Source organism: Oenanthe melanoleuca, chromosome 5 (assembly GCF_029582105.1).
Source record: "Oenanthe melanoleuca isolate GR-GAL-2019-014 chromosome 5, OMel1.0, whole genome shotgun sequence".
NCBI classification, from domain to species: Eukaryota; Metazoa; Chordata; class Aves; order Passeriformes; family Muscicapidae; genus Oenanthe; species Oenanthe melanoleuca.
The window spans coordinates 41,368,891-41,396,802 of NC_079339.1; the positions used below are offsets into that span (position 1 = coordinate 41,368,891).

Below are 27,912 nucleotides of genomic sequence, written 5' to 3' on the forward strand. Positions count from 1 at the left end.
CATTTTTAAATAACATCTTTAATTAAAGTTTTTGCAAAGGCAAAATATTAAACTTAAAATAGGTCTTAGTACATCAAAATACTAAGTTCTCTAATCGTATTCCAAGCATGGCCTTTGAAACATAATATCCTGTATATCACAGAGGAGCAACCTTGATCTGCAATTGTACAGAATGAATTTTACAAACATAATAAATATATTTACCCCCTTACACATAACAGTATATGTACAACAGCAGTTGACAATAGTAGCTCAGAACAGCAAAAAAGGATAGTCCCCCACTCCATAATCTATTGGTACCCTATGCACTCTGGAACATGTCTCATTGGATGACTGTACATATAGCTAACCCAAGGTAGTTTTTCCTGTTTAAAAAAGCTCCTTTTTTCCACAACATCTAATCCACCAAATAATAATTAAAAAACACACTGCATGAACTGCCTGAAAAGAGTAGACGACATGGAAACCAATGTACTGGTTTTTACACATTTCCCAACCAATCACAGCAATGGGAAAACGAGACTTTAATGCCAGACACCAATACAGAACAATATGCAAGTTTCTTCATCTTGTATAGTCACTAATCTCAAAGTCTGAGAAGAACTCTAATATCAGATGGGGGTGCATGGGTTGTGTGGGATGGCACACAGCAAAATCCCACGGTGCTGTGTAAGGCAGCCCAGTATCAATCCAGTGTGCATTGCCCTAAAACCACTGTTCATTTCCTGGACATCTTATTGCATTCTATCAGGAAGCTTCTGCTTTGGGGGAAATTCTGGGGGACTTTACTGTTTTTAAGGAGCTTTTACAAATTGAAGAGATTAAATCAATATGAACATTAGTTAACAAGGTGTCTTAACTCCTTCACTGAAATGAAGAAATTTTACTCTGGTAGTGTCATGTGGTGACATAATTACTGCTAACTATCAATAGATGAAATTATTTTCACAGACTCAATGAAGTTTACTTTAACACTCCTAATTGTGCAGCAAAAAGATAAGAAAATATTTATTTTAAAAAAATCAGTTACATGAGGCAACATGTTTTTTGCTCTCCTCCAGAAAATGTGCTTCAGAATCATGTACCAATCCTGGAAATAAACTCGGACCACAACTGTCACTTTAAATAGTGTTGAGGAAACTGAATGATGTTTAAATCCAAGTTGTGAGTACAATGCAGGAACAAGGAGTATGAAATCTCAAAGAAATCTTGTTGCTAACTAGCAACTGAGGGGGAATAAAAACATATTTTATTTAAATAGTCCAATAAAGTTCCTTATGTGACTAAATTCTCTATTATCTCCTTAAAAGAAAACATTTCATTTTGTTTTTCACTTAGATGGTTTTAAATGATTGCACACACTAAAACCCAACAGAATTAGCACAAAAAAGGTTGCTTTTCTGATTGAAGCACTGCAGGAAATTTACTCTCTCAGGAATCATTGTCATACTGGCAAAACAGGTATTCTGCAAACTGAAAAGGCACAAGACTCAATTTTGCCCAGTTGCTCTACAAGTTTCCATCAGCCATCATGGTTATATTTCTGAAGTTACCTTCCCCATTTTTTTTCCATCATAAAAAAGGTGCTCCATTATCTGTGCAAATTTTAACATAAGCCCTCTTGAAACCATTAATTGTTTCCATAATACTGAACTATTTAAACTGGAAAAAAAAAGCACTATTTCTAAGGGGGGAAAAAAAAAAATCACTTATGAACATGGGAATCCCTTGCCCTCTGAAAGGAATGGTTTCTTTTGAACCTAATGAAATGGTCTGTTCAATCATATAGTTAAAACCATGATTAAAAATTCAAGTATAATAATAAAATTAAGCAAACTACATTCTTACAGCAAGCTGCTACAATAAAATGAAATTAAAACATGCTTTTTGACTTAAACAAAGGAACACTTGATGTAGCAATAAGAGCACAGTTTGGTATGTGCATGGTTTGACTGGCTTTCCCAAAACTTCACAGATATTTGTATTTGAAGATAAAACCTATCTGGAAAGCATAACATACAATTAGCTTGCAAGAGGCTGTGCAGGTTCAGAAAGCGTCTAACATCCTTCAGAACAGACTAAGCTTAATTACCTTTAAAATTCAGCTACCCCTTTAAATAGAGAGGCTATGCAGCTTCTAGTATATGTACGTGGGTGAGAAATATCACCAAGTTGTATGAAAACGAAGTGTTGTATAAGTAAACTGGATTCTAGTAGTACAAAAAGGAATCTATAGCTAAAGGGGATGTTTTTTTCCTTTTACTGGTTTAGTTGTGCAGCATTATGGGAATTTTTCTGAAGTCCACTACTTAAGACTTACTGGTAACAGACATGGAAAAGGTGAGGGAAAAAATTAGTTGGTATATTATTGATTTCCTTGCAGTTGTACACAGAAGTGTCAACAGTGGTAAAAAAATAAAATATCTGCGTTGTTCAAAAGAAAGCAAACACCAATTAGTTTGAGATACCTTGAAAGCCCCAAGCTAAAAATGCAGTCTAAATGATGATTCCACTACTGAAGAATCGATTAGAAGAATCATCAATTAACTTTTCATAAAGCTTGTGAATGTAGATGGCTTTCTAACAACCATATGGCTCTAGATATAGCCTACAGGCAGTTTTAGTCATTATCAATGAGAGCACAGGTGTACAAAATCACAGCAATAAAACCTTTACAATTTGTTGTGATTTTTCTACATACTACTGAGACTACAAATGCACTTGGAGGCAAATGAATCAAGAGAATGAAAATTAAAGCAGTTGTTATGCACTGCTAAAATACACTTGTCTTCTTAAAATAATGTTAAAGATGTCTCATTCTCAAGCAAAAAATAAAGTCAGAAATTATGTCTGCTTCTCATGGTCTTATCTAAGTCAGTAAAAATTATCTTTGTCGTGTTCTTTTCTCATCATCTTTTCAAGCACCCAACAAAATGCAAATTTTTTTTGAAATGGTGAGCCACATGAACATTCCTTCCTCAACAGTTTCTGAAGTATAATGCCCATTCCCTCTCCTCATTCAAAAGTAACTGCATTTCCAAAAGCAGGGTTTGCAAGAACGACCCTATGCAAGAAGGAAAGTTCTTCAACTTCTGAGGTAAGAAAGGGAAGGAGGGGGGAATAACTTTGTTGCTTTTCACAAATTGAACACAAAAAACCCCAAACAAACAAACAATAAAAAATGCAAGTGAAAAAAGTGACTACACAAGGTTTAGTGCATCTGACTGCTTGATTTGCTGTTACCAAGACAGCCTAAAGATACGCACCAAAATCTGTGTTCTCAGAAGCTGTGCAGCTCTCTTCATGAAATTACATGCCATCTGGAAACTTTAGAGATTAACTGCTGCAGGTAACTTCTGGCTATACTTTTTAGTAAAGCAGATTTTTGTTTAAGAGTTGCAGCCAGGACGTTAGAATTTTTATGTGATTTTCTGTATTAAAAATTTAGTCATTGCTGTGGTCTGTTGAATTACTTGTGGGTATTTGACTACATACATAGTAAGCAGGTAAAGGAATGCATTTACTATGGCATTACCTAGGTATTGGATTCAAAGGGTCTCCAAACCCTTTTAAAAATGTTAAAAAAAAAAAAAATAAAAAAATAAATCAAGGGAAACTTGTTTCAATTCAGTGATGCTGAACCACCACAAAACAGCAAGAATATAATTAACAAGTTAAGCAGTGCGACTTTAGTGGGGGATGAGGTGCTTCAAATTTGAGAAATGCAGCCCTAGATAAAACCTATCACATGAAATTAAAATAATTTTGAAATATAAATCATAATTTTACCATTGTGTAGCTGCTAGGAACAATAACCTGTTTATGGGGAACTGCATTGAAAACAACAAATAGATATAATAATTAATGAGCATATCAGAATTAAAAATATTTTCCTTATACAAGTTATTTAAAATTTAACACCTTAATTCTTACCCCTCTGTACAAAGCTTGCACGCAGTTTAAGTAAGATTCTGACCATCCTCACTACCAAAAGGAAGTGTTCAAAGCAAAGATTTGTACACACAATAAGCATTTTCAGATTAATGATCTATCAAAGGGAATAGTTCCTTCAATCAGTGGAAGAAGTATTTCAAAATCTTAAATCAAGGGCAGGGGGGACAAAGCCTTACATGCTAAATACCAGCTGTAGGTACCTGTATGTAGAATTTATAATTAAGGTATTCCTAACACACAAAACCAGCTCCCAGACAATGCTATAGCTGCTACAGTCCATGGCTTGCTCATCTGAAGTAGTGTCTTTGTTGCCACATTTTACCTTTGTTCCAATACTTTTGTTTATTTCTGATGTGCAGATACACATTTTGATTGGAGTATACATCCAAGTCTCAACCTTTCCTGTGTTTGTTTTTTTTTCCTTTTACAGGGAGTTCTTTTGTTTTGTCTTTTAAAACTTCACCATTCTGCGTCCCCAATGGCTTTGGAAAATACATAATCTCTTCCATTAAGATTCATGATGCCATCTTTGAGATGAAATTTCCATTTGTTTTTACTTCTGTGAATCTAAAAACAGGAAAAAAAACATTAACCTATTACTCTGCATCAGAAATAGGTAAGAATGCATAAGTAAATTATAATGGCAAGAAAAATAAAAATAACTGTTAGACATACATTATTAAATTATTAAAAATACTGAGTGCCACATCCAGTCATTCCTTAAATTCCTCCAGGGACAACAACTCCACCACCTCCTTGGACAACCCATTCCAATATTTAACAACCCATTCCAATATTTAACAACCCTTTCTGTGAAGGCATTGCTCCTGATGTCCAGCCTACATGTTAAATTTAAAACTAAACAAAACTGAACAAAACTCAATCTAAAGATAGATGAGTAAACTTTGGAAAAATTAAAACCGAAAAACAACACCCCCCACCACCACATACTGTAATAACAGAGCAAATACTTGCAATCTATTAAGAACTGCATCTGCTGCATCTGAAAGAGCAAAAGATCACCTGATACTCAAAGAAAGCAAAGGCTTTTCAGAAAGCTGAAATGCTGTCCAAAAGGAAAGTTTATCATAAACTTTCACAGATGGAACAAAGATGTAATTCTATACCAAAGATGATCTAGAAAAAGTTAAAATATTACACAAATCATAAAATCAGGAAACCCTGCTGCAATTTTTCAATTTTCATCAAGCATAGGAAGTCTCACCATCTACCTTTAGTGCTGTAGAAACAGTAACATAGCACCAAGACAGCTATGACCATATCACTCTACTATAATTATTTTTAGTACTGTTTTAGTACTGTTTTCACTTTAAGCTGAAAAAGGCAGTCAGTGGCAAAAGTCAGAAACAAGGAAAAGTCTGGCTGATATACACTATGCCCTACTGAATGGCATTCCACAAAAATCCCTCATAAGAAGCATTTCAGCTGCCATGAGGTTAGAAGGAAGGTCCTCAGGTGAACAACTGAATAAAGATGAGAAAACACAGGTAAGAACACAGTTTTTACAGGGAAATGAGTTCATTCCAGCAAAGACTTGTGCTGGTTGGAGTCTACAATTTAAGAGCTCACTAAGGATCTGAAAAATGACAATGTACTGATGATACAAAAAAACAATTACTGAAGAGCTGCAGAACGATGTTACTGCCCTGACTCATTGTGTAAGAAAACAATAGTGGCATTTACGGCATACGAAGATAGCAACAATGGAGAAAAAAATAAATTTCAATTTACACAGACCAGACAGTAGAAGTGGTGGGTTTGAACTAACAATTACAAGTCAGGAATGAGATTCCAATGTTCTAAGACTTTCCAGTGGGGCCGTAAGCATACAAGAACTATTGCAGAACACTACTAGACCAGCAAATAAATTGCCTGTGCTCCTCCCTAAACCTTATCTACCCTTACAAGTAAGATACAGAAAATCAAACAGATCTGGAGAATGAAAGTAAGAGCAATCAAATGTTTGAACAGTACAAATTAAGTGCAGGTCTGATTTCAAGGATATGACTGAGGAGGGTTATGATGGTCTGCAATATAATAAACAGTACCAAGAAAGCAAACAAGAAAACACCCTTTAGAGCTAGGAAGTATCATACAAAAATAGAGGGTTTAAAATTGAAGCACTCCTCCACACATCACACAATACATTTATGATACTTCATGTCATAAGGCAAAGTTTCCAAGGATTCAAAAATAATCAAACTGATTTCTAACAAGTAGAGGAAAAGATCCTCTGTTGAGAAAGCACCTTCTCTTCCTCAAGAGACAGTTCACAGAAGGATGGTAGCAAAAAGCTCTGCATGAGCACTGCTACCTGTTGGTTCTTCTGAACAGAAGTTTCAAAAGCACCCACCGTCAGCTGATGCAGGACACTGGGTAGGAGGGAACTGCTCAGACCTAAGCTGATTCTATGTATTTTAGAGGCAAAGAGAATAATGATTTCTTGAAAAGAGATTAAGTCCTTTCAGAGTATGTGGCACTGGAAGTTAATAATGGACACTGTTCCCTACCAAGTTCCAATTTCTACCTTTTAAGAGAGTGAGGATTTAAGAGTAGTTCCTGTTGCTCAGCTTCAGCAGCTCCCAATAAGCTTTTCTGACTGCTGGTTTGAGGTCCCTCACTATTCCTTATAAACTGCCTCAAAACAATTTTGGATTACAGTTTAGAGGAGACAGATAGCTGGGATGTAGGTCTTAAAATCTGTGTTTAATCTGATGGCAAGTCTAAGCAGAGTCTGGGCATAACTGAAGACTTGCTAACACAGCCATTCTTTGCAACATAGGAGCCTTTATTCAACAAGCTTACACTTTTCTTTTTCTGCTTTAAAAAGGACTCCTATTCATTTCGGCCCAACTAATTGAGTACAGGAAAAAAAAAAATCCACATTAAATAATCTGTGTACTATCTCAGCCAAAAGCTTCTGATATCGTCTAGACACATTTTAGAAGATTCCGGCACAGATGAATCCTTACATATTCCAGGGAAAAGATGATCCCCTGTAATGACTAAATTCTTGCAAGACAGTTCAGCAGAATTTAATGCAAAACAAGCACTAGCATTCCACACTGCCATTTCATATAGCACAGTGCATACCACAGAAAAATGATTTTCCTCTTGTAACTATCCTATCATCCAGAAAAGACACTTTTAATGATAAAGAAACAGTTTTCCACAAATCTAAATCCTGATGACTGTACATTTATTGTGGCTATAAACAGGAAAAAACTTAACAACAGTTCATCTCTCTTGGTCCCAGAAGACTGTCCTTTTATTAAATGGCACAAAAAGACACTACAAATAAAAATAAAATGCAGCCAAATTTTTATGAGCTTTACTCATTACCAAGTTTAAAACAAACATGGTACACAAACCTGTTTTAAAAACAATAGGTAATTCTCATTTCCATTCACAGATCTACCTGTACTTAACAAAGATACTACTTAAAAATTATAATTTGATACCAAGAACAGAGAATGTAAAACTCCTGGATTACTTTCTATAGATATTTACCTTATCATACTGGCACACAACAACATTTTCTGTATCAAACAATTCTTGTCCTTCCTCATCACTCACATCATCTTCACTGTTCAGAGGCTCCTGAAAGAAACACATGGAAAAAGTTATGATGGTTGGCAAGATTAGAGCAGTTACTTTAATTATTAACATGAGGCTACAGTGCTGCCTATGAACTACAGGACCCAAAATGCAGTTAAGACGGGCAACATTAGGCTTTCCAACAGAGGGCTGATGCTTCCTACCCTCCATCCTGAGAAGATGCTCTTATGAATTTAGTCTGGAACTTCAGTGACCAGGCCAGATTCTGAGCACTGCAGCCTTTTGTCACCACAACTATTCCATTCTTGCTCCTTAACTGTAAATGTTCATACAAAAGAACGAAGCTTTTCATTTTTGTAAAGCATCTAAGCAGTGACATAAAGGTGACATAAAACGTGAACAAGCCATGGAGTTGCATTTTTAAGGGCACATAAGAAGTGATGTGACCATAAAACTCCATGTCTTGTTCACATTTGATGTACCAAAACTGAAAACAAATCTCAACATACACACTCTTATGTGAATAATGAACACTTCAACAGCTGAAACAATAACTAATAAACACAGGACAACAAATATACTTCCAAATATATAAGCTAAAGGAAGGAGATGGTAGTGAGAAAAGGTCCTAATTCCATTCAAAGTAATGCTACGTTTGATTGAATTTAAAATCTTTAAGGAAGTGACCCACTCAAAGTAGCTGCTGAGAAGCAAAGGATGCAAAAACCAGAAGATTTCTGACATGCTGATTATGAAATCTTAGTTTATTAAAAACTCCCTCCAGAATACTAGTATTAAGGTCAAGGAACACTTAATATTTAAGAATGATGACTTATAGTTAATATTAAAACATTCAAACTGACACCAGTGCTGAATGATATAATGGAAAAGTGATATGAATTCAACCTCTAATTTGTAACAGAAAAACAGTGTTAAGACACCACTGTATATGTACCACAGAAAATCTGATTATTTACAAGTTTTACCTGTATATCTTGCATGGGTGATATAGACTGTGAATGTTCATACTGGCATTTTAAATGGAATCTAAAGTAATTGGAAAGGCTGTAGAGAAGTTTGGAAGCAAGATGCATTTTAGGGACAGATTTAGGGAGTACCAAGCTTCCTGTCTGAGACTAAGTATCACTACTTTTAACTTAGTAGTGTTTCCTCACCCTTTACCCCTTTTTTACAATTTCTTATTCTTGTGGGGCTTTTTGGTGCAACACACCAAAACTCAGTAGGAACTACTGGCTGAAGTCCAAAGCCAAGCCAACTACAAGTCCAAAGTAAGCACATACTATTAAGAATGCAACAACTCACTTTTGTTCCCGTCTCATTTTATTTATTCAAGGTAAGATGTGTTTCTAAAAGATGTGTTATAATCAAATATGAGTTCTCAAGCTTGCTTCTGTGTAACAGAAAGCAATGGAATAGCCAATGAGATACAGGCAGACCACACCTGTTGGTGCCATCTCTGAACCAAATACTGCTTTCCCTTTTGTCAGTCTTAACACCCTGCTTTTGTACACATTTGGTCCCAAGCAGAGTTGACTATTTCTGTTTGCTCATGAAGGTTATATGATTTCATGATTGACTTCTCCATACCATCAAAAATATTCCTATTGAAGTGTTTTAAATGGTGCTGATCACAGCTGATTTTTGCTGCACCCCCCACACCCTTCCCAGCTGAACTGTTTGCTAACATATACCATTTCCACAACTTCAATATTGGAAATAAACAATCTGAAGTACAAGGATTAAAGTTACATTCTCAAAACTACTTAAGTAATTGTATTATTTGATACAGATAGTTTTCTTTAAAATACCAACAAAAAAATTGAAACACAATCATAACATTAAGTTTACCTCTTCTACTTGGCCATCTTCACCCCCATCTTTTTCTTTCTCTTCTTCTTCATCATCATCATACTCTTCCTCCTCATCATCTTCTTCTTCAGAAGATGTGTCCCCTGTTCCATCAACTTGGAGAACAAGTGGTGCTTGTGGTTGTGCCTGTTGTTGCTGTGGCTGCTGCTGACCAGCTGCAGGAATCTGTGCTTGAGCTGGTGTAGGGGCAGCCACTGTTGTAGGTATAACTTGAGTTTTATTTCCTGTAAACAGGATCTGCTGAGGCTGAATAATCACTCCTGTCTGCTGGGAAAGCCCTCCAGGAAGAGGAGCCAAAACCTGATGGAATATCATTGTAAGTACCGTGGCTGCTAACGTGACAGACTACTACATCAGACTCAAAATAGCAATTAAAGTGTATCAATCTGACTTGAACTAATTAAGGAAGAGTTACAAATATTCCACCTATATCAGGCACAAAATATTAATTTTAATCACATACCTTCTTGCTTTACTTGTTAATTTTCTGCATTTTGCATTGCTATACTTGAGAAAAATTTTAAAAGTCTATCCAGTCTAAAACATGAGCACAACTACCACAACAGAGTTCCAAACACATCATTGGAATGTTCTAATTCAAGTAAAAGATTGTTTTTTAAAATCTTCTTCATAAAAAAATTGAACTCTTACAAACTGTTAGTCATGCTTAAACTGTAGAACTGTGACACTGAGAATGAGACTTCGCTAAATTCAATGCTAACACAGTCTGGACACACAGCTGACGTCATAGGTAATCAATCTTCCTAAAACATACAGTACTCACTACTAAAATAACCAAGGAGTGTCATTTCTAGGTATTTTGTTCAGAGTATTATGTGACTCAGAATAATTCAATTAATTTAAAAGTATGTAAACTAGGATTATGCACATAATATAACTCATTGGGAGATGCACGGAAGAAATTTTAAACTGCATCCTGTCATTATCTGGCAAGAACGAAAGTGACATTGAAAACAACATTTCAAGATTGTTCATCAAAAAAAACCCACAAAAAATAACAAAAAAACCCCTACTACACTTGACACAACTTCTTTTTTTTTTTTTAAATTACACTGTTTCTGAGTTTTGTTCTAGTTCAATTTACTCACAAAAATGCAAGTTCCTTTAGTAATTATCATGTTTTTTTCTTCCAAGTGTACCTATCAAAAAAAATTCCTTTACCTGCTGAATAACAGGTGCTTGTACTCCACCAGGCTGCATTTGGGGTATAACTTGCTGCTGTAGAACCACTGGCTGCTGTGGTTGAATAATATACTGAGCTCCATTTGCAGTTCTAACTACTTGGAGGATCTGGCCTGTAGTAAAGTAAGTATCATATAAATCAAATGTACAAGTTCACTTTTAAAATTATCTTAGTTTAGAAACTTGTTTCCTGGAAGAATACCAAGGTCAATTAAAAGAGAGAAACACCAAAATGATACACTTTCATCAGTGAAAAGACAGCGTATAATGTGCCAGAAACAAGGAACAGGGTTGCTTACTATCCAAATATGATCATGAGGTATGCAATCCAAAAATAAATTTACTTTTGCAGACCACAGATTAATCCTTTAACACAGCACAGTATTTTAAATAATAGCTCCCACCTATGAGCATACCTCCTGTTTTACGAGACAGATTTTAGTGATGGAAAGATGAACTATTGTAAACCAAAATAGAAGTACATATATTTACAATATAAAAAATTCTATCCACTGCTAACACCATGATATTTCCAGGGTCCTGTGGAATGATGACCCTTCCTCAGAATGTTTCCCTTCTGGTTGCCACATTGCAAGAAACTCCTGTGTCCATAATTTTCTTTACAGTATTATTTGCATCTATACTTACACTTATTATCCACCTCTCCTTTCTGTTCCCACAATGCCTGCACTTGATTTCCTTTTGTTATCCTTTAGCTTTGCCATTTTATACCCTTCATCACTTAACAAAATACATCCAAGACAAACATACACTTGGAAATAGCCTGAAATTCTGAGAAGTAGGAGCTAACATACACTCCAACATTAGTTTTTCACATTTCTTATAAGAAAGGTGGAGTAAGAAGAAAGAAATTAAACTAGATAATCCTGAACTTTATACATGTCCCTCAGATAGATTTCCTATTCTCCCTTCACAGCAAAATGCTAAGCCCTATTTACTGAAACAGTTAAATGTACCTGAAAGAAGGGACTTTCCCAGCCCTAGTCTAAGAAATTACTGTAAACGTTCAAAACTAAAGTATTACTACAAAAGTAAAAAATTTAGGCTGCAGATTATTTTGTGCTATAACAAATATAGATGTGCTTCCTTAAAACAGGGAAGATTCTGATTTTTAGAACAGCTGCACATTTAAATTTTACTTCAACTATATACCATTAAACATTATAGTGTTTAAAACAGGAGGGTTAAATCCCAGGTGATTCTGAGCAAAGGTGAAATACTCTAGCAAAAGTAGCAACTAGATCTAGAACATGGTATTTCTCAGGCCTTTCTTTATTTCCTACAATAGATCTATAATCAGGTTTATAAAATCAGCACAATATGAAAGTATATGAAATATCATATATGCTGCTCATGAAAGTAACATTTATACCCTAAATGCATGGCATAACAGAATTTAGAAACAGTAAATATGAAATAAAGTTATCATTGCTAGCAAAATGAGAAATTCCACTTTGCATGCTTATCAGGAACGAAAAAACCTTAGGACATTACTCTTCTGAAGTCACAGAAGTAGTGATCCTACTTTTATACCCAGCATAGTACCTGAGCTCAGATCATGCATCACAAAGTTCAGAAATACACAAAGGGGAAAACTCCAACACCAATCCTTGTGCATCCAGAACTTCTCTAAGTGGGGAAAACACACAGATTCTAACATACAACACCTTGTGGTTAGGGCAGTACCACAAGGTTCATAAGAAAGTGAATAAAAAGCGCAGGAATAAAGTAAAGAGACTGCACTACCTTGTTAGGGTGGACTCCCAGATCCTGCTTTTTAACAGTAAATAACAAGTAAGGCCCAGAACGCTTTCCTTTTAAACTCCCTTAAAACTGTATTTGTTCTCAATATCCAGAGAGTTACCTGAATTTGTAAGTATCTGCTGAACTGGAGTAACACCAGCGGGGAGAGCCAATGTAGCTGCAGTGGCTGCAGCACTCTGAAATACAAGAAAAGCTTTTTAACCACAAACACAATATTAACAGTATTTCATCTCACAACATGCTGCCTGAACATACCCAACTTTTTATTGCTATTTATAGTGTTTGCACACAAGTACCTGCAGCTATTAAAATGCAGGCATTTCAACTGTACATTATACTACATATAAATTATTTTATTTTCCCTCTTTAATAGTAAGAAGACTGAAGCAAAAATCACTAAATATTACATCCTAATGCAACTCCATGTGGTTTCTTGGTTTACCTGCAAGCTCAGCAGATCCTCTGCTTTCTCTGCTGATCTACCAATACAGCACAACACTGCATTGCTCATCTGGCAACTTTTGTTACACTTGTTCAAAGCAGCTGAGGCTATGGGCCTACAAATCTGAAGAAACATAAGGTACTGAAGCAATGATTACGTTCGCCTATCTTGTTTTCACAAGGCATAGTAATCAGGTTTGCACTTTTCTTCATTCTGCAAGTGATTTGCATGCCAAGTCCCACATCACACAGCTCCTCTGAGTGAATCTACACATGCTGTGTACTGACTGTTCACAGAATGGCTGATTTTTTTTTTTTTCTCTCAAGACAGCTGGTTCAAAGAGAAAGTGGAACTATCAATGAGCAATGACTTGAACCTGTAAGGAAACTGAATTCCAACACATTTATGGGAGCTCCAAACAGAAAAATCTGTATTAAATTCTTAACCTGCAGAGGATGATTGAGCTCTCTAGAGGCCTCTCCATTTCAAAGGTCCAACTTCAGGTACCTACAGAAAGCCTCCCTTCCCCTCCTATAAGGGAACTTTGACCAATTATTCTTCGTTACTGAAAGGATTTATACTTCACTACCAGGTAAAGCACATATTCCTGGTTTAAAAGAAACAGGATCTCCCCATACTGTCTAGCCAATACAGTAGCTACAGCTGCCAAGATTAGAGATCATCACACAAAACTAAACTTGCTTGCATGCATTCTCACATCCCAGACAAAGGCAGATGAATGGCCTCTCATTACTCTCTGCCTTCCAAAATATTCAAAGTCTGTCAGATCCACTCTTTTATATCAACTTACATGTCTCTAATAAACACAAACAATATTTCCAAACTGATTGTAACTCTTTGCTAAACAGTTGTTCTCTGTGGTATACAAAGCATCAACATTTTAACAGGAGTAGAATTTAAAAAGTCTGCCGTACTCATTTTTTTCCACACCTTGAGATAACTAAGACAGACAAAACACATTTAACTGTTGGACTTATACAAATCCTATTGAAATGGTTGTCAAACATAATAAAAGGGTGAATGTTTATGTGCTTGTGGCTCATGGGTAAACCATGCTATTCAAGCAACAAAGTTTAGGCTCTTTTCTGTAGCAAGATCAGTAGGTAATGGAAAAGTAAAACCTAAGAGAAAGCTGTTCCAGCTTCAAAACTTGTTGCACCATGGAGCTTTACTTCATGAGCTTTCACTATAGAAGTGGCAAGAATGTAATGAATTCTGGTTGTAATACACATTAAACTTAAATTAGGGGTGTCTTCAAAATTTTGCAAACAACTTATTTTTCTTTAAATTAAGCAAGGGTCTTTAAAGCAAGATAAGATAAGCAATACCTAGAGATAGAGAGTGCAAGAAAACTGTAAATGATCAGTTCTATATGTTGTTACATAATTAGTGAATCAAATTAATGTGACCAGCAAAGATCTATGTGAAATGTTAAATCATCTCTCATTCAACATAAACTTCAGTTTCAGCATATTTAATGCTTTTTCCTGCATCTAGAAAATACGTTATGCTTGCATCAGTTAATGGCGGTGTATTGGTATATGAGCACATCATGGAGACTCATGCCAGCAGTATTCCAATTTCTGATTTTAAAAAAGTTTTAGTTAAACATATTTAAGCAGAGGATCAAAGTAAATCCTAGATTTATTACCTGAACCAAAGTTATAGATTACTGTTTCTAGACTGTAAGTGCACCAGCAAAATTCAGAAAGGTGGCAGACAGGTTTACCAGCATATCCTAAATTATTTTCAAGCATCTGATGACTAATAGAAATTTGTATTTACTGTTTAATAAAAACAATTTACGTAATGACAGTGTAAGCCTGTATAAACTTCTCCTCTTACCATGCCTGATGCATTCATATGTGGTATCAGCTTGGAATCTGGCACAATAACCTGCTGCTGAGGTGCTAGAAACATAAAAAAAATAAATCAGCATTTAATGAAAAATACACAATCTGCCCAAATAACATCCAAGCCAGAGTAACTTAGAAAGTGTATCACCCAAATGTCAGCTGAGCTTCATCACAAAAACAAATACTAAGCAGTCTCTGGTCTTAGTAAGTTTTACTCTCAAGACAATATTCAACAGCAGCTCTAAGGGGTGATATGACTACTTTGCCTTCACAGATTCTATTTCAAGGGCTTCAGTTAACTATTCTGAATCTATGTAAAGCAAGACTGAAAATGTATTTCTGAAATTAAAGGTATTAGTGAGATGTTGACAAAATTTATGACGCCCAATATCAGAGTTCTTCAAAAACAAAAATAGTTAACTCTTAAAACAGACTTAAGCAAGGATTATTCCAAGATGAAGAGTAACAGGATGCTGCAGTTAGCCCGAGCTATGCACAGTCAGCACAGCTGTAAGCTCATGATCTTCACTGTCTTTCTAATGCAGCAGAAGCAGATGGAATGTGATAAACCACCTCTCCCACAAAACAAAGCAGTTTTGGTGAGCTAAAGAAAAGAGATAGCTAAACTATACCAACAACCTGATGATTACCTGGAAGTGCATATGCTCAAGTCCATGGAACAAGCAGGGTGCCACTGCTATTATCAGCGACAGTAAACTTGGAAGTGACAGAGCAATTTGAATTTATTAATCACTGACAAACTATTCTCCATCTAATCATTTAAACAAATGACACTTAAGAATATTAGGAATAACAGTTTCTGGAAAAGATTCTGGGGTAGGAAGCTTCACAACCTGTACAGATATCTGAGGGCATCTCCAACTTTCAGGGAAATTAAGGAGGGCAGAAGATTAAGGAAATCTCATGAACCTGTGCCAGGATCAGAGAAAGGACAGCAGGAATCACCATGGTGATCATCCTGATCCCCCCGGGATTGCACCAGATCATGTGAGGAACTACTATACCATCTCCACCATGGAATAGGGAAGTCAAGTAATTCATAAAGCTGCATCTCTGTGATGGAAGTGCTTTGATATCCTAATTTCATTTAGTCTCCGCGCTGCCATTTAGTCGTAAGCCGCACCAACAAACCAGCTCTAAGTGTGTTACCACGGGCGGGACCTTGCCTCCCCCGGGAGCACGGGGAACAACCTCCATGCTGCAGCGCAGGAATGCGAACAGCGCAGCGGCGGCTGCTCCGCCACGGGGCCGCCAGAGGGCGCGGAGAGCGCCGCCCCGCCGAGGCCCCGAGCCTTTGCAGCCCCCGTGCTTATTGACGGGCCTTCATCGCAAAATTAATTCTACCCCAACATACAAAACTCAGTTATGTCTAGCCAAAATAAAAAGTACTGTAAGAAGAAAACAAGCAACCAACACCCATCTTTCCCTCCCTGTCAAAAAAGCGCCCCAAAGCAACCACAAAAAAACCCCAAAACACCATGGAAAACCTAGTCACACTAGTTCCATACTATGTTGAATATATGGTGGTTGGGTTTTGGCTGGTTTTGGGGGGGGACAGCAAGGGGTATCAACTCATATCTATCTTTCGTGCCTATGACAACATAGGTTTTCTGATCCCTGAAATCTGACAAGAAAACTGAAGTCTGACTACCACAGATAAATATTTTATGTCACAAATTTAATAGACTGAAAATTCAATCAAGCCTTTCATAGGTGGCAGATATGTTTACTCAGCATACATGCAGTAAAATCCAGCAGTATTTCAGTTTTCAAATAAAATAATTGCTGAAAAAAAATTTCACTGAATTATTTATGAATACACAAGACAGTTGTTACAAGAAACAATACTGTTACGCCTAGCAAAAATACACCTTGGTACATTTACATCGACACAGTGTGCAATATTTTAAGACCAAAAAAAAACCTATAGACTATAATACAAGTCTTTTTCATGTCCTAGCATTGAGTTTTGCTAACCAATAATGGTCTTTTTGAAATAATCTGCTCCTAATTACCACCTCGTGACTAAACTGTCAACTGCTTATGTATATTGGCTTGAAATTAGAGCTGCAAATGGAATTCTGAAAGTTGTGCATTCTGAAAGCATGCTATGCTATAGGAGACCAAAAGAAGAATTCAGCTTTTTTCAAGACCTTCTAAAGAATATGACTTAAACAACAAATCACTTTTCACCAAGACAGCTTTCTTGGCCCATTGAATAGAGGTCAAGTAGAAAGACAGAAAGTTAACCATCAGACAGCATCCCATCCTAGATTTAGAATATGCTATGGAGCTGGACTAACTTCAAAGTGTTTTGCCAGAGTGTTGAGAGATTAAGTCTGACCTTGCTGAGATGCTGGAATAAGGACCTGCTGTGGCTGAGACTGCTGCTGCACAGTCTGCTGCGGCTGAGGTGTGTGATGGTGGTGGTGATGATGCTGCTGTTGCTGCTGCTGCTGTTGCTGTTGTTGAACCTGCAATAAAAGCTGCTGCTCTTCTGAATGGAAGCCATCTACAGCCTTAGACTGCATCAGCTTGTTCTCCCACAGCTAGTTTGGAAAAGGAAAGAAAAATATCTGTGTATAACTTTTACTCTACAGGATTTGTAACAATATAATGACAGTACTCTAAAACTGAGTTTCATTGCTTGTTTTGTGCAAAACGTTTTCAGGCAGATACAGGCAAAAGGTAATTCCACACAGTTAAGAAAAGGAATTAAACATCCCTTGTCAGTCCAAGACTAAGCTTTAACGTTCTTTCTTTCTTCCAAGTGTGGACGATTCACAACAACCCTAATAGTAGCATGAATTGAGACAAACTGATAACTTTAAATAAGACTTCAAGTTTTCCATTTCTCTATGTTCTTTCTTTCTTACCTCTTTAATGACAAAAATAATTTTTATTACTGCCTTTCTCAAGCCATTTCTTCTTGGAATTCCTCAATAAAAGTTGCTTAAAGACTACTGCTGCCTACAACAGAAGCTACCAGTGTATCTAAGATAATGCCTCTCTACAATAATTTATACAGTTTCTAACACTATCAAATTCAGCTTCTCCAGCCCTATGGTTCTTTATGTCAGCTGACATGTCTCCAAATAAAGACACGCATGCAAAAAAGCAGCTCTTGTAAAAAGAGCAATACAAGTGTTCTGTAATACATTGAAGTCTAAAAGAGTACAGGCACCCAGGACTCATGATTCCAAAATTTGCTAGGGCTCCCTTCCTCTTCAATACTTCACTTTCCTTCTTCTCTCTTTCCTCATTAATTTTTTCTGACATAAATTTGCAGAACACATCTGTGACATAAATAGCAAAGCACTTCTTTTAGAGAGCTCATGTGTTTCCACCACGACAGGTTATGGTCTCATGGGAGAAGTCTCCACCCATTTCTGTCTAGTCAAATTCAAAATTTGTCTTCCACTCCATCCATTTTTCAATACTCAAAAAATATTGTGAATGTGGGACACCATATTCACTGAAGAAGATGAGACAAAAAGTCCCCTACTTTCCCGGTTTCCTTTCTTTTTGCTGTTTCGTTTTGCCTTTTTTCCCCCCTTGCTTTTACCCTTCTCCTTCAAAGAGTTTTTTTTACTCCTGAAGAATTTGGAGAAAGCTATAGAAGACCCACTTGAGCTCAGGTTAACATCCTACCTTTATTTTGGATCTTTAGTTGAAACCCACTCCATGTAAAACAATTCTGAATCAGAGCTTCAGGCAAGCATGATGCATAAAAAGTGTGATTTGTTAGGTACCAACCCCCCGAATGACAATACTTTTGAAAATGACAAACCACACATGCAAAAATCTGAAAATGTATCCAACAATGTAACTCTTCTTCAGAAAGAGAAAAACATCAAGCAGTACAAGCATTTTATTTTTCCCGCAGAGAAACACTTAGAACTGTCTCTAAAATAAACATATTTTTCCTTTTTTTAAAGATGCAGTGTTTCAGGGATCTAAGTAACACTGTATTCAGATGACGGCTGCCAGATTAGGGAAAAAAAACAGGGTGAATAGATCTGTCTATACAACAGTGCAATTCAAATGATATGTAGTTATAGATATGCAGATTACAGTGCTTAATTAACTAAAAATTAGTATTTCCACAGTGAACAACAGTAGCCAGATTTGGAAACTAACTGCTGTATTCGTCTATTAAAAATAACTTCTAAGTTAAACTTACTGTTTTGAGTTCCATGAGAACTTGTTCATCCACTCCTTCATCCAGAAAAACTTCTCTGACATCATTAATGACATCTTCAATTACAGACCTGTACAATTTAGGCTTTAAAGAAACCAGTAACTAGTTAGCACTGTTTTGAAGAAAATCTGTCACTTTAACATTAGACTTCCCCCCCACAAAAAACTGCATTTCAGAATACACCACATGTTTCCAAGTGACTGAAATATCCAGGAAGGTATAAATCAGGAAGAACAGCTCAATCAAGGTGAAAAGGGAAGGGACTGCTCACGACATTCTGTGCCATAACTACAGCACCAGAGTTATCAAGCCACGAAAAGTGTTAAAACAAAAAAAAAAGGAGATTATTTTCCATTCAGTCAACTTGTTTTCTATTGCAAATGTAGATCCTAAACACACAAAAATGCTTGGATGTGGGCAAAATGCATTAAAGAGCATTCAAAGTTCCAATGTATATTAAAGACAGGAAACTTGTTTCTGCTTACTGGTTTAACAGGCACCAAGTATGGCTCAGAATGATCTTGAGCTGAAAAACATTGAAGGCTCAAAAAACTGGAAGAATTCATGTGACTGTCCTGTTCTTTATGTATTTGTTTTCAGAAACTCCTTAAGACAGGATATTAAATTAGACAGACTTCTGTTTCCAATCACTACTTATGCTTTTACATTTCAAATTTTTCATGGGGAAATACTAAAATTATATTATTCTACTGCTTTCACACCTAAACTATCAAAGAAAGCGAATTGTCAGTTCACTTTAGGTTGCCAAAAGAGATTCTGGAGCCTCCATTCCTGCAGACACCCAAAAGGCATCTGGACATCATCCTGGGCTCTAGCTGGCCCTGCTTGTGCAAGGCGGTCGCAAGGAGACCTCTAGAGGTCCTTTCCAACTTCAACCATTTTGAAAATTTTAAAATGAAGGAACAATTTAAAATAGAGAATTTAAACACTTAACATAATCAATTAAAGCACAAAATTTAATTCATAGAACTACATGAGAACTGTACTATGCACATGCTGTACCATTTAAATAGTACAGCTCGGATTTCTCTTTGTATGTATGAACCTCAATGGCGTTTTGGCTAGGCTTAAAAATCTGTGCCATCTAATTGCAAGGTAGCACTGCAAGCTGCAAATTATGCTTGATCAATCTTACAGCCTGTGAACCACATATACTTCACTGCCCAAGGCTGCTCCTTGGGCTGTGAATACACCAATTTTAAACTATCAGAAAGCAGCCACAACTTTCTCTAAACTGTCATTCTCCTCAGCCCCACTGCCTAACTCCCTTAAGCAATAAATCCCAAATGATGCCACACACACCAGATATACACAAAACAATCATCCTGTACTGGTGCAGTGGGTTTGGCACTCCAGGAAGGCTGTGCCTCCAACACACGCACGGGAAATCTGCACCAAACACAAGCAGATAGTCCAGAGGTGTGAGAACCACACAAATTTACTTAATGCATTGAAGGACTTATTTTATGCACAGACATTTTCTTAGTGCATTCCAGAAGTGTTGAATTTATTTTGGATATTCTAAGAATTGTATTTCAAGTGTTATGGAATTGTTATGCCTAAATTATGGAATAACATAGGGAGACTAGTAGCCCATGATTTATTAATCCAGGGAAAATCTGAGTGGTCAATAAGCACAAAAAAGAAGCTAAATATCTTTACTTTTAGATGCAAGGGAAAAAATAAGAAAATAAAATTTAAGAAAATGCATAAAGATTACAAGGGAATAAAAGAACATATTTGGAACCTGGAAATAAGCAGCCTGATGGCTGCTTAGTGCATTATGCCCTTACTGTTCAAAAAAGCTCCACACTGGGGCATGCTCAAGTTATTTTTTTAACAACCCCAGCACCTTACTCCAAAAAAGAAAAAGAAGTGCAAAAATAAACAAAAAAATCCCAACACAACCCAACATATCACTCTATGCTATTGATCCCATTTTAGCTCTAAGACATGCTCCTGCAAATCCAGTAGCTGAAATATTATCATTCATCCTTTTGTTACTGGTCTTAAAAAAAAAAAAAAAAAAAAAAAAACCACCACAAAACCAAAACAAACAAAAACAAAACCAAACAAAAAACCTACTAAAAATTTCTGGCTTCAAGTAACAGAGTAAGTCTGCCATCTCTGACAACTACATTTACAGCACCTATGTCCATACCTTAACTTCTCCAAAAGAAACAAAACATACCATAGTGCAACCTTTCTTATTCAGGTTTTAAATACCTGATCTTATAAACACTGAAACAGATTTTCAAAGCCAGACTTCTCTTGAGTGCTAGTATTTTAAATCTGTGTAGTACTCAGAACTACCAAGCACCACTAAAAGGATTATTTTTCCACTTAATTCATAACAGATGCAAAATGACATTCTACTTAATAGCATTAAGTCCTATTATTTCTATAATTAAAAAATTGCATGAAGCTTATACGATTCAACTAGCAGAAATACTACTTAACCTATTCCATATATTGTTCCTTATTACATTAAAAGCATCTGTTACTTAATGCCAAAACCACATTCTGCAAATAAACATGCTTAACCTCAAGCATGTAAGTTACTTTATTTAAGTCAAGAGAATTATTACCTGTATGCCTCAAATTACAATCAAAATTCCTGCAGGATAGAGGGTGCATTTTCCCCTTTGATCCTCCTCTCCTGAAATTACCTATTAGGTCTAGTTTTGTAATAAAATAGATTTTACACAAACAGGCCCAAATAATTTCCACCAGTAGCTACTTCCTCCTATCTCCACAGTCAGGTATTTACACAAGGTTTATTCACAAATCCTTCTGAGTCTATAAAGCCCTGTAAGAAAGATACCAACATTCCGATACAACAGACTGACTCCACAGCCCAACAGTCTGCTTGGGAACTTCCTTTTTTTCTCTAGGTGGATAAGAGGAAAAAAAACAAATTGAAGCAGTTACTGGTTTCTAGCATCCAGCATTAGTTTAGCAAGACCTCAGAAAGGCAGGTTAAGAGCACAGATGTTCACTCTGTTCACATTGCAGGATCCTTCTGCATTACTTCCAAAAGCCCCAAACAGGACAGTGCTGCAGGGGCGGAGTGAGCTGAGTGCCGTGTGTAACCAGCCCACCAGCAGTCTGTACATGCATGTATGCCTCTGCATGAGCCTCACAGTGCACGGCATCTCAAAATGGGTCAGAATTTTCAGACATTGTCCTAATCATACAGGAATATACATGATACACTCATGGCTCTGTGATTAGAAGGAAGAAAAGGGAGAACAAAACATTTGCATGCTTACAATGAAATAGTGTCTGATTTTACCAATACACATTTATGTAATAATCAGAAATACCCTGTCCAGTTAAAATTCTCTTTTGTACACTCCTACTGAACATCCAGCCTAGGTGGAACATCTCTCACACTGGGGGCAGCAATGCCTTCAAGAGACATTCACAGTGAAATTCTGAAAAGAATTCTAAAGAAAGAAATTCTAAAGAAGAATTTCTAAAAGAAAGCACACTGTACTATCTTCAGCATACACAAAGCGTTAGCTTTAAGCATTATTTAAATGATGCTGAAGCTGTTTATATAAGCCATCTAAGACTCTGGAGTCGAATGACAAAACTATTTGCATACATTGCTTACTCAAAAATTAAACACTGAAATACAATTACTGAATAAGCCTAAAGATGGCATAGCAGGTGTGCTTTTCAGTAAGTTTCTGCATTCAGTCAGAGAAAGCAATGAGAATAAATGGAAACTTTAAAGATTGCTATTAAAATAATTGTGCTTTCATCTGGTTTATATTAAAGTGCCTCCCTCATAAAGAGTACATTGCTGTAAATGTCAAGCTCTTTTAAGAGCAAAATACTCAAATCGCTCTTCAATAAACACTATTCCAAGCACTTACTACAGATTAAAGACAACAATTAAAATTCCTGATTTATTAGATAAAACCACAAACACATAGAAGAGATTTGGAATCTACTATTTCCCCCTCCAGGAACATAAGGGAATGATTATATTTTACTTTCTCTGTGCATCTTGAAAAGAAAACTCAAGTATGGTGACACTGCTATGCACACACTCCAAATCCAGGAGCAACCAGCAAGCTATTTTAAGAAATGCCACATGCCTTTAGGGGCTTACACTTCCTACATTCCTTCTGCTTCAAGGGTACAAAAACTGCAATCCTCTGTAATTATTATCACAACACTTGGGATTTCAGCAATTTGTGTTTCCAATAACCAACATGTTATGGGGAGAGAGACCACAGCATGCTTTGGACATCTGACAACAGTTTGTTCCTGGTTGCTTCTGCAGCTCTCTCTGAAACATTGCTAATCTTTCTCCCAGCCATGCAGTTACCGCTATAAGCCGGCCACATGCAGCCAGCAGAGCACAATGTAAAGGTAACTACTTCTAGTCACAATTACATCAAAGATGTGCATAAAAAGAGTAACATATATAATCTATATTGTAAGCATTGCAATTTGAGTTTAATGTTGTTGTGGACTTTTACAAATAAATTACCTTTATCACCCGTAAAATCTTATACTATATATAACTGTTAACATCTAATATTTGTCCTTTATTACAGAGAACAGATTTCTAGCAATTCAGATATGATCAGAGATGCTGACGTGATGCCATTGACACATTAGGCTCCAAGTCCAGCTTCCTACTAAAGTCACATGGTTGCAGCATTTCAAAATGTTCCAATTCATGTCTGGCAACCCTGGGGTAAGCAAGGTACCTTCTGCCACTGAATGAGATTCAATTGATAGAATTGTAAGATTTTACTACTTAATTGAAGATTAACTGAAAGCATCTGAAGCAGGCTCATTTTAAGCTTGGCTTTTACTATTCCAAACATTGACACCTTTCAAAAGAACTTCCAGTATAGAAATACAGCAAAAGAAAACATGTCTTAGTAAATTGTTAAGTCAAAAATATTTACAAGTCCTCTGGACTTTATTCAATGTACACATTTTTTGCTATTAGATACTACCTTGGTCAAGGAATAGAAGCAAAACCTCTAATTTACTACACAGAAATAAACCCTTTCTTACAATAAAAACACAAATCAAGAAGCTTATAAACAAAAGGACAACTAAGATTCAAATCACACACATTCAATATGCATCCTGCTAAGTACCTGCCCTGTGTAACAGCTGACTACTTCCCTAAAATTTTCTGATACAAAAGCTAACAAAATATCAAATCAAAAGTACTTCCTTGCAATTGTATTAACCTAACTCACAAATAGGTCACAAACATTTCAGATTAGGAAAAGAAAACTAAGATGCTTTACGTTTTATTTTGTATATTTTGCAATGTATTAAATACTGTAAAGAAATTAAGTAGTGAAAATTCCAAAACCACTGCTCTGCCTGGACTTCAATAAAATATTTGTACACTTCAGGCACCAGAAACACACAGAAATCATTGAGCAGCATCTGCAGCGTATGACCCATGCATAAAACTTGAATATTAACTTCACTTTTGGGGAGACAGCTGTAGCCAGACCTTGGCAAAGTGCCATAAAATAAATACCACAACCCTCCTTGATAGACTGGGTAAGAACCTTTTAAACACTCCTTTCCCCACGCAGCAGAAAAGCTACTCTGAAGATTTTACAGGAGCACAGGAGCGTGTGCAAGCTACACGCCAAGGACAAAAAAACCCAAACCCTAAACAAACAAAAAAACTCCACAGCAAAAGCCAAAACCATCCAAGCAAAATAAATTTTAAAAAATTAAAAATAAAAAATAAAATCAAAAAAAAAAGGAAGGAAAAGGTGAAACAGATTTAAATGCAGGAACAGACGAAAACTGTCTTTGTGCGATGCGTAGAAGCAAAGGAAAGCCCATTTACACGGGCTAGGAGACACCCTCGCCCCCGCAAAGCACCACGGCTCTACAGCCCGGGGGCGACGGGGACGGGCAGCGTGGAGGGAAGAGAAGCGATGGGCAAGGCCGGCCGGGATCCGAGGGACAAGCCGCCCGCCTCCCAGCCTCCGCCGCGGACGCATGCACCTCCCAGCCCGCGCTCCGCGGCTCGCTCCCTATTTAAAGGCTGATGTGGTGTTTAAATGGAGAGGCGGTGACGTGGGGCTGGAAAGCACCTTCCCATCCTAGCAGAGTCTATATTAGAGAGCGGCAATAGCGCTATATAAACAGGGCAGCCACAGGGAGGAGGAACACAAGGAGCAGGGAGGCAGAAAGGCAGGGGGAAGCCATGATGGATCTGAGAGCCACAAACAAGGGGGCCGAGCCCGCCGCCGGGACGCCGGGTTTGTCTCCTCCAGCGCTTCGGGGCGGGGGTCGCGGCCGGGGGCGCGCCGGGGAGCGGAGCGGCGGCCGGGGGGGCTCGGTGGCCGCGCCGGTCTGTGTGACTGCTTGTTGCAAACCTCTGTGAGTACAAGTGCAGCAGCGAGCCACCCGCCAAGGTGCAGAAAGCACGAGAAGGGAACGGGGGAGAGGTCTGGGCTTTTTTTTCTTTTTTTGTTTTTTTTTTCCTCTTTTTTTAAAATAAATACTGCCTCGCTCGCCAGAGTTGAGGGCTTTCGCTCGGCTTAGCCGATCTGGCCGGACTGGGAAAAGTGCTTTTCAACCATCGTCTCCTTCTTACAAAGCAACATAAAATGGCTCCAGCGGAGCCCAGGCGGGCTTCCCCGACACCGCAAAACCGAAACCTGGCTCGGGCGCCCCTTCCCCTCATCTCGGGGCGGGCGTTAGCGCCCGCGCTCCTCCAGCTCTCGCCCCTTCCCCGGGCGCCTCCCGCCGGCGGCGGCGGTGCCCCCCGCCCGCCGGCCCTTCCTTCCCTTCCCCGCCGGACCCCCGGCCTCCCCGCGGGGCCGCCCCCGGGCCGCCGCCCCGCGCCCCCACCGCTCCGCTCCCGCCGCCTCTCTCTCCCCGCCGCCGGGCGCCACAAGTTGGCTGCCGCCGCGGGGGCGAGGCTGCCCCGCGCCCCCCGCCGCCCCTGCCCGCCGGGGGGCCGGGAGCGCCCGAGGCGGGCGGCGGGAGGGAAGGGAGTGCGGGGGAGGGGGCGGCGGGCCCCGCCAGCCACCTCCGCCCGCGCTGCCCCCGGGGCCCCCCTCGTCCCCCGACCCGGTCCTTACCACGGGGTTTGTGTTAGTCGAGCTCGCCATGTCCCGAGCCCCCCGGGACGCCCCCAACCGCGGGGGGGAGTCGCCCCTAAAACAATAAACCTGCCCGGCTGCGTCCCCCCAGCGCCCGCGCGTTCCGCCCCGGCTGACGGGCGGCCCCGCGGCCTGTGCCGGGCTCGCTCGCGGCCCCGGGGCTGCAGCCGCCGCGCTGCCGCCTCGCCCCTTTATATAGCGCGAGTCGAGCGCTGCGCGAGCGGCCGGCGAGCGGGGGACGCGGGCGGGGGGGCGCAGGTACCGCGAGAGCTGCCGCGAGACCGCGCCGGGCCCCGAGGCGTCACGTGGGTCGCCCCGCCCTCGCCGCCATGACATTTATCGAGGCGGAAGTGGCTGCGCGCGGCAGGCCCTATCGAGGCGGAAGTGTCTCAGTCTTTCTCCGGAGCGCCGTCCCCGCCCGGCTTGTGACGTCACGAGGTGCGCGCGGCAGGCGGCAGGCGGCGGCGAACGCGGGACAGAAAAACGGAATCCTTTAGTTTGGAAAAGATCTGTGGGACCGTGGAGTCCAACCAATGACCGAACAGTACCGTGTCAGCTAGGCTAGGGCAATAAGTGTCACGTCGAGTTTTTCCTAAAACACCTCCACGGATATTGGCTCCACCACCTCTCTGGCCAGCCCAATGTCTAGTCACCTTTTATGTGATAAAGTTCACCCTGATGGCCAAACCCCACCTCCCCTGTCCTGTTCTGGTACTGGTTACCTGGCAGAAGAGGCCAGTCCCCACGTGGCTACAACTCTATTTCAGGTGGTTGTAGAGACCAAAAACCTGAGTTTCCTCCAGGCTGCACACCCCCAGCTCCCTCAGCTGCTCCTCATCAGCCTTCTGCTTCAGACCCTTCACCAGCTCCTTCACCCTTCTCTGGACATGCTTCAGCACCTCAATGTCGTCCCCGAGCTGAGATGCCCAGAATTGAACACAGGATTTGAGGTGCAGCCTCACCAGTGTCAAATACAGGGAGAAAATCAGTGCCCTGGTCCTGGCCACAGTATTGCTGATCCAGGCCAAGGTGCCATCAGCCTTTTTGTCTGCCTGGGCACACACTGACTCATGTTGAGCTGCTGTTGGCCTGGGCTGGGCTGTGGGGACCATGCCAGGGCAGAGCAATGGGAGAAGGGCTGGCAGCCCTCACAGAGGAGCTGGCTCAGGCCCTGCTGTCCATGATGGTCACCACCTGTGCCAGGCTCTGCAGAAATCAACATGCTTCACCTCAGTCCCTGAGACGCTGCTCCAAGGCAATTAAAAACCACAACTAATCACTACAAGGCAGAAATGCTCTTGTGGGCCCACAAGAAAGGAGTTCATGAGCCCCACTCAGCACTGTGAGCTCTGGTGCCTTCCCTCACAAGCAGTTGATTAAAGGCTGCCCAGGCCTACGTGCCAGTGTTGTGGGCAGTGTGCCACCACCTGGGCTGGGAGCTGAGGCTGGAGCTGGCCAGGAAGAGGGAAGTAGCACGACCTGAGAATTTACAAATGTCCTTACTCAGGGTCTCATCAAAGCCCACAGGTGCTACTGATCTGCAGCATTGCTCTTTTAACAATTCTTCGCTGAGTGAGTGGCAACAGGATCTCCTATCTCTGCAAATGGTTGTTAGAGCTCTGCCAGCTGGCTTAACTTCCATTTCCCCCACTTTATTGTCTTTTCTTCCATTCCCTCTTTATCTATGGTAACCTATGAGAGGCATGTGATATGGGAAAATCATCTCAACTCTGAATTTTGTTCCATCAGTGTTAACCATTCCCACCTTGGCTCAGTCCTTGGTACAACTTCTGAACTCCACTCATCCCTTAGAGCTCCACC

The 27,912-nt window shown here is 39.3% G+C and overlaps 1 protein-coding gene across 1 annotated transcript; it reads right to left on the reverse strand.

The window, feature by feature from the left end:
* GTF2A1 (general transcription factor IIA subunit 1) lies at positions 1-26,350 on the reverse strand. The gene is made up of 9 exons (XM_056491988.1): positions 26,071-26,350; positions 18,935-19,036; positions 17,096-17,300; positions 14,720-14,784; positions 12,512-12,587; positions 10,606-10,739; positions 9,403-9,723; positions 7,486-7,575; positions 1-4,521 (listed from the first exon to the last, which is right to left on the reverse strand). The coding sequence occupies exons 1-9, from the start codon at positions 26,098-26,100 to the stop codon at positions 4,414-4,416; spliced, it is 1,131 nt and encodes a 376-aa protein (XP_056347963.1). The 5' UTR covers positions 26,101-26,350; the 3' UTR covers positions 1-4,413.
* Between the last annotated feature and the right edge of the window lie 1,562 nt (positions 26,351-27,912).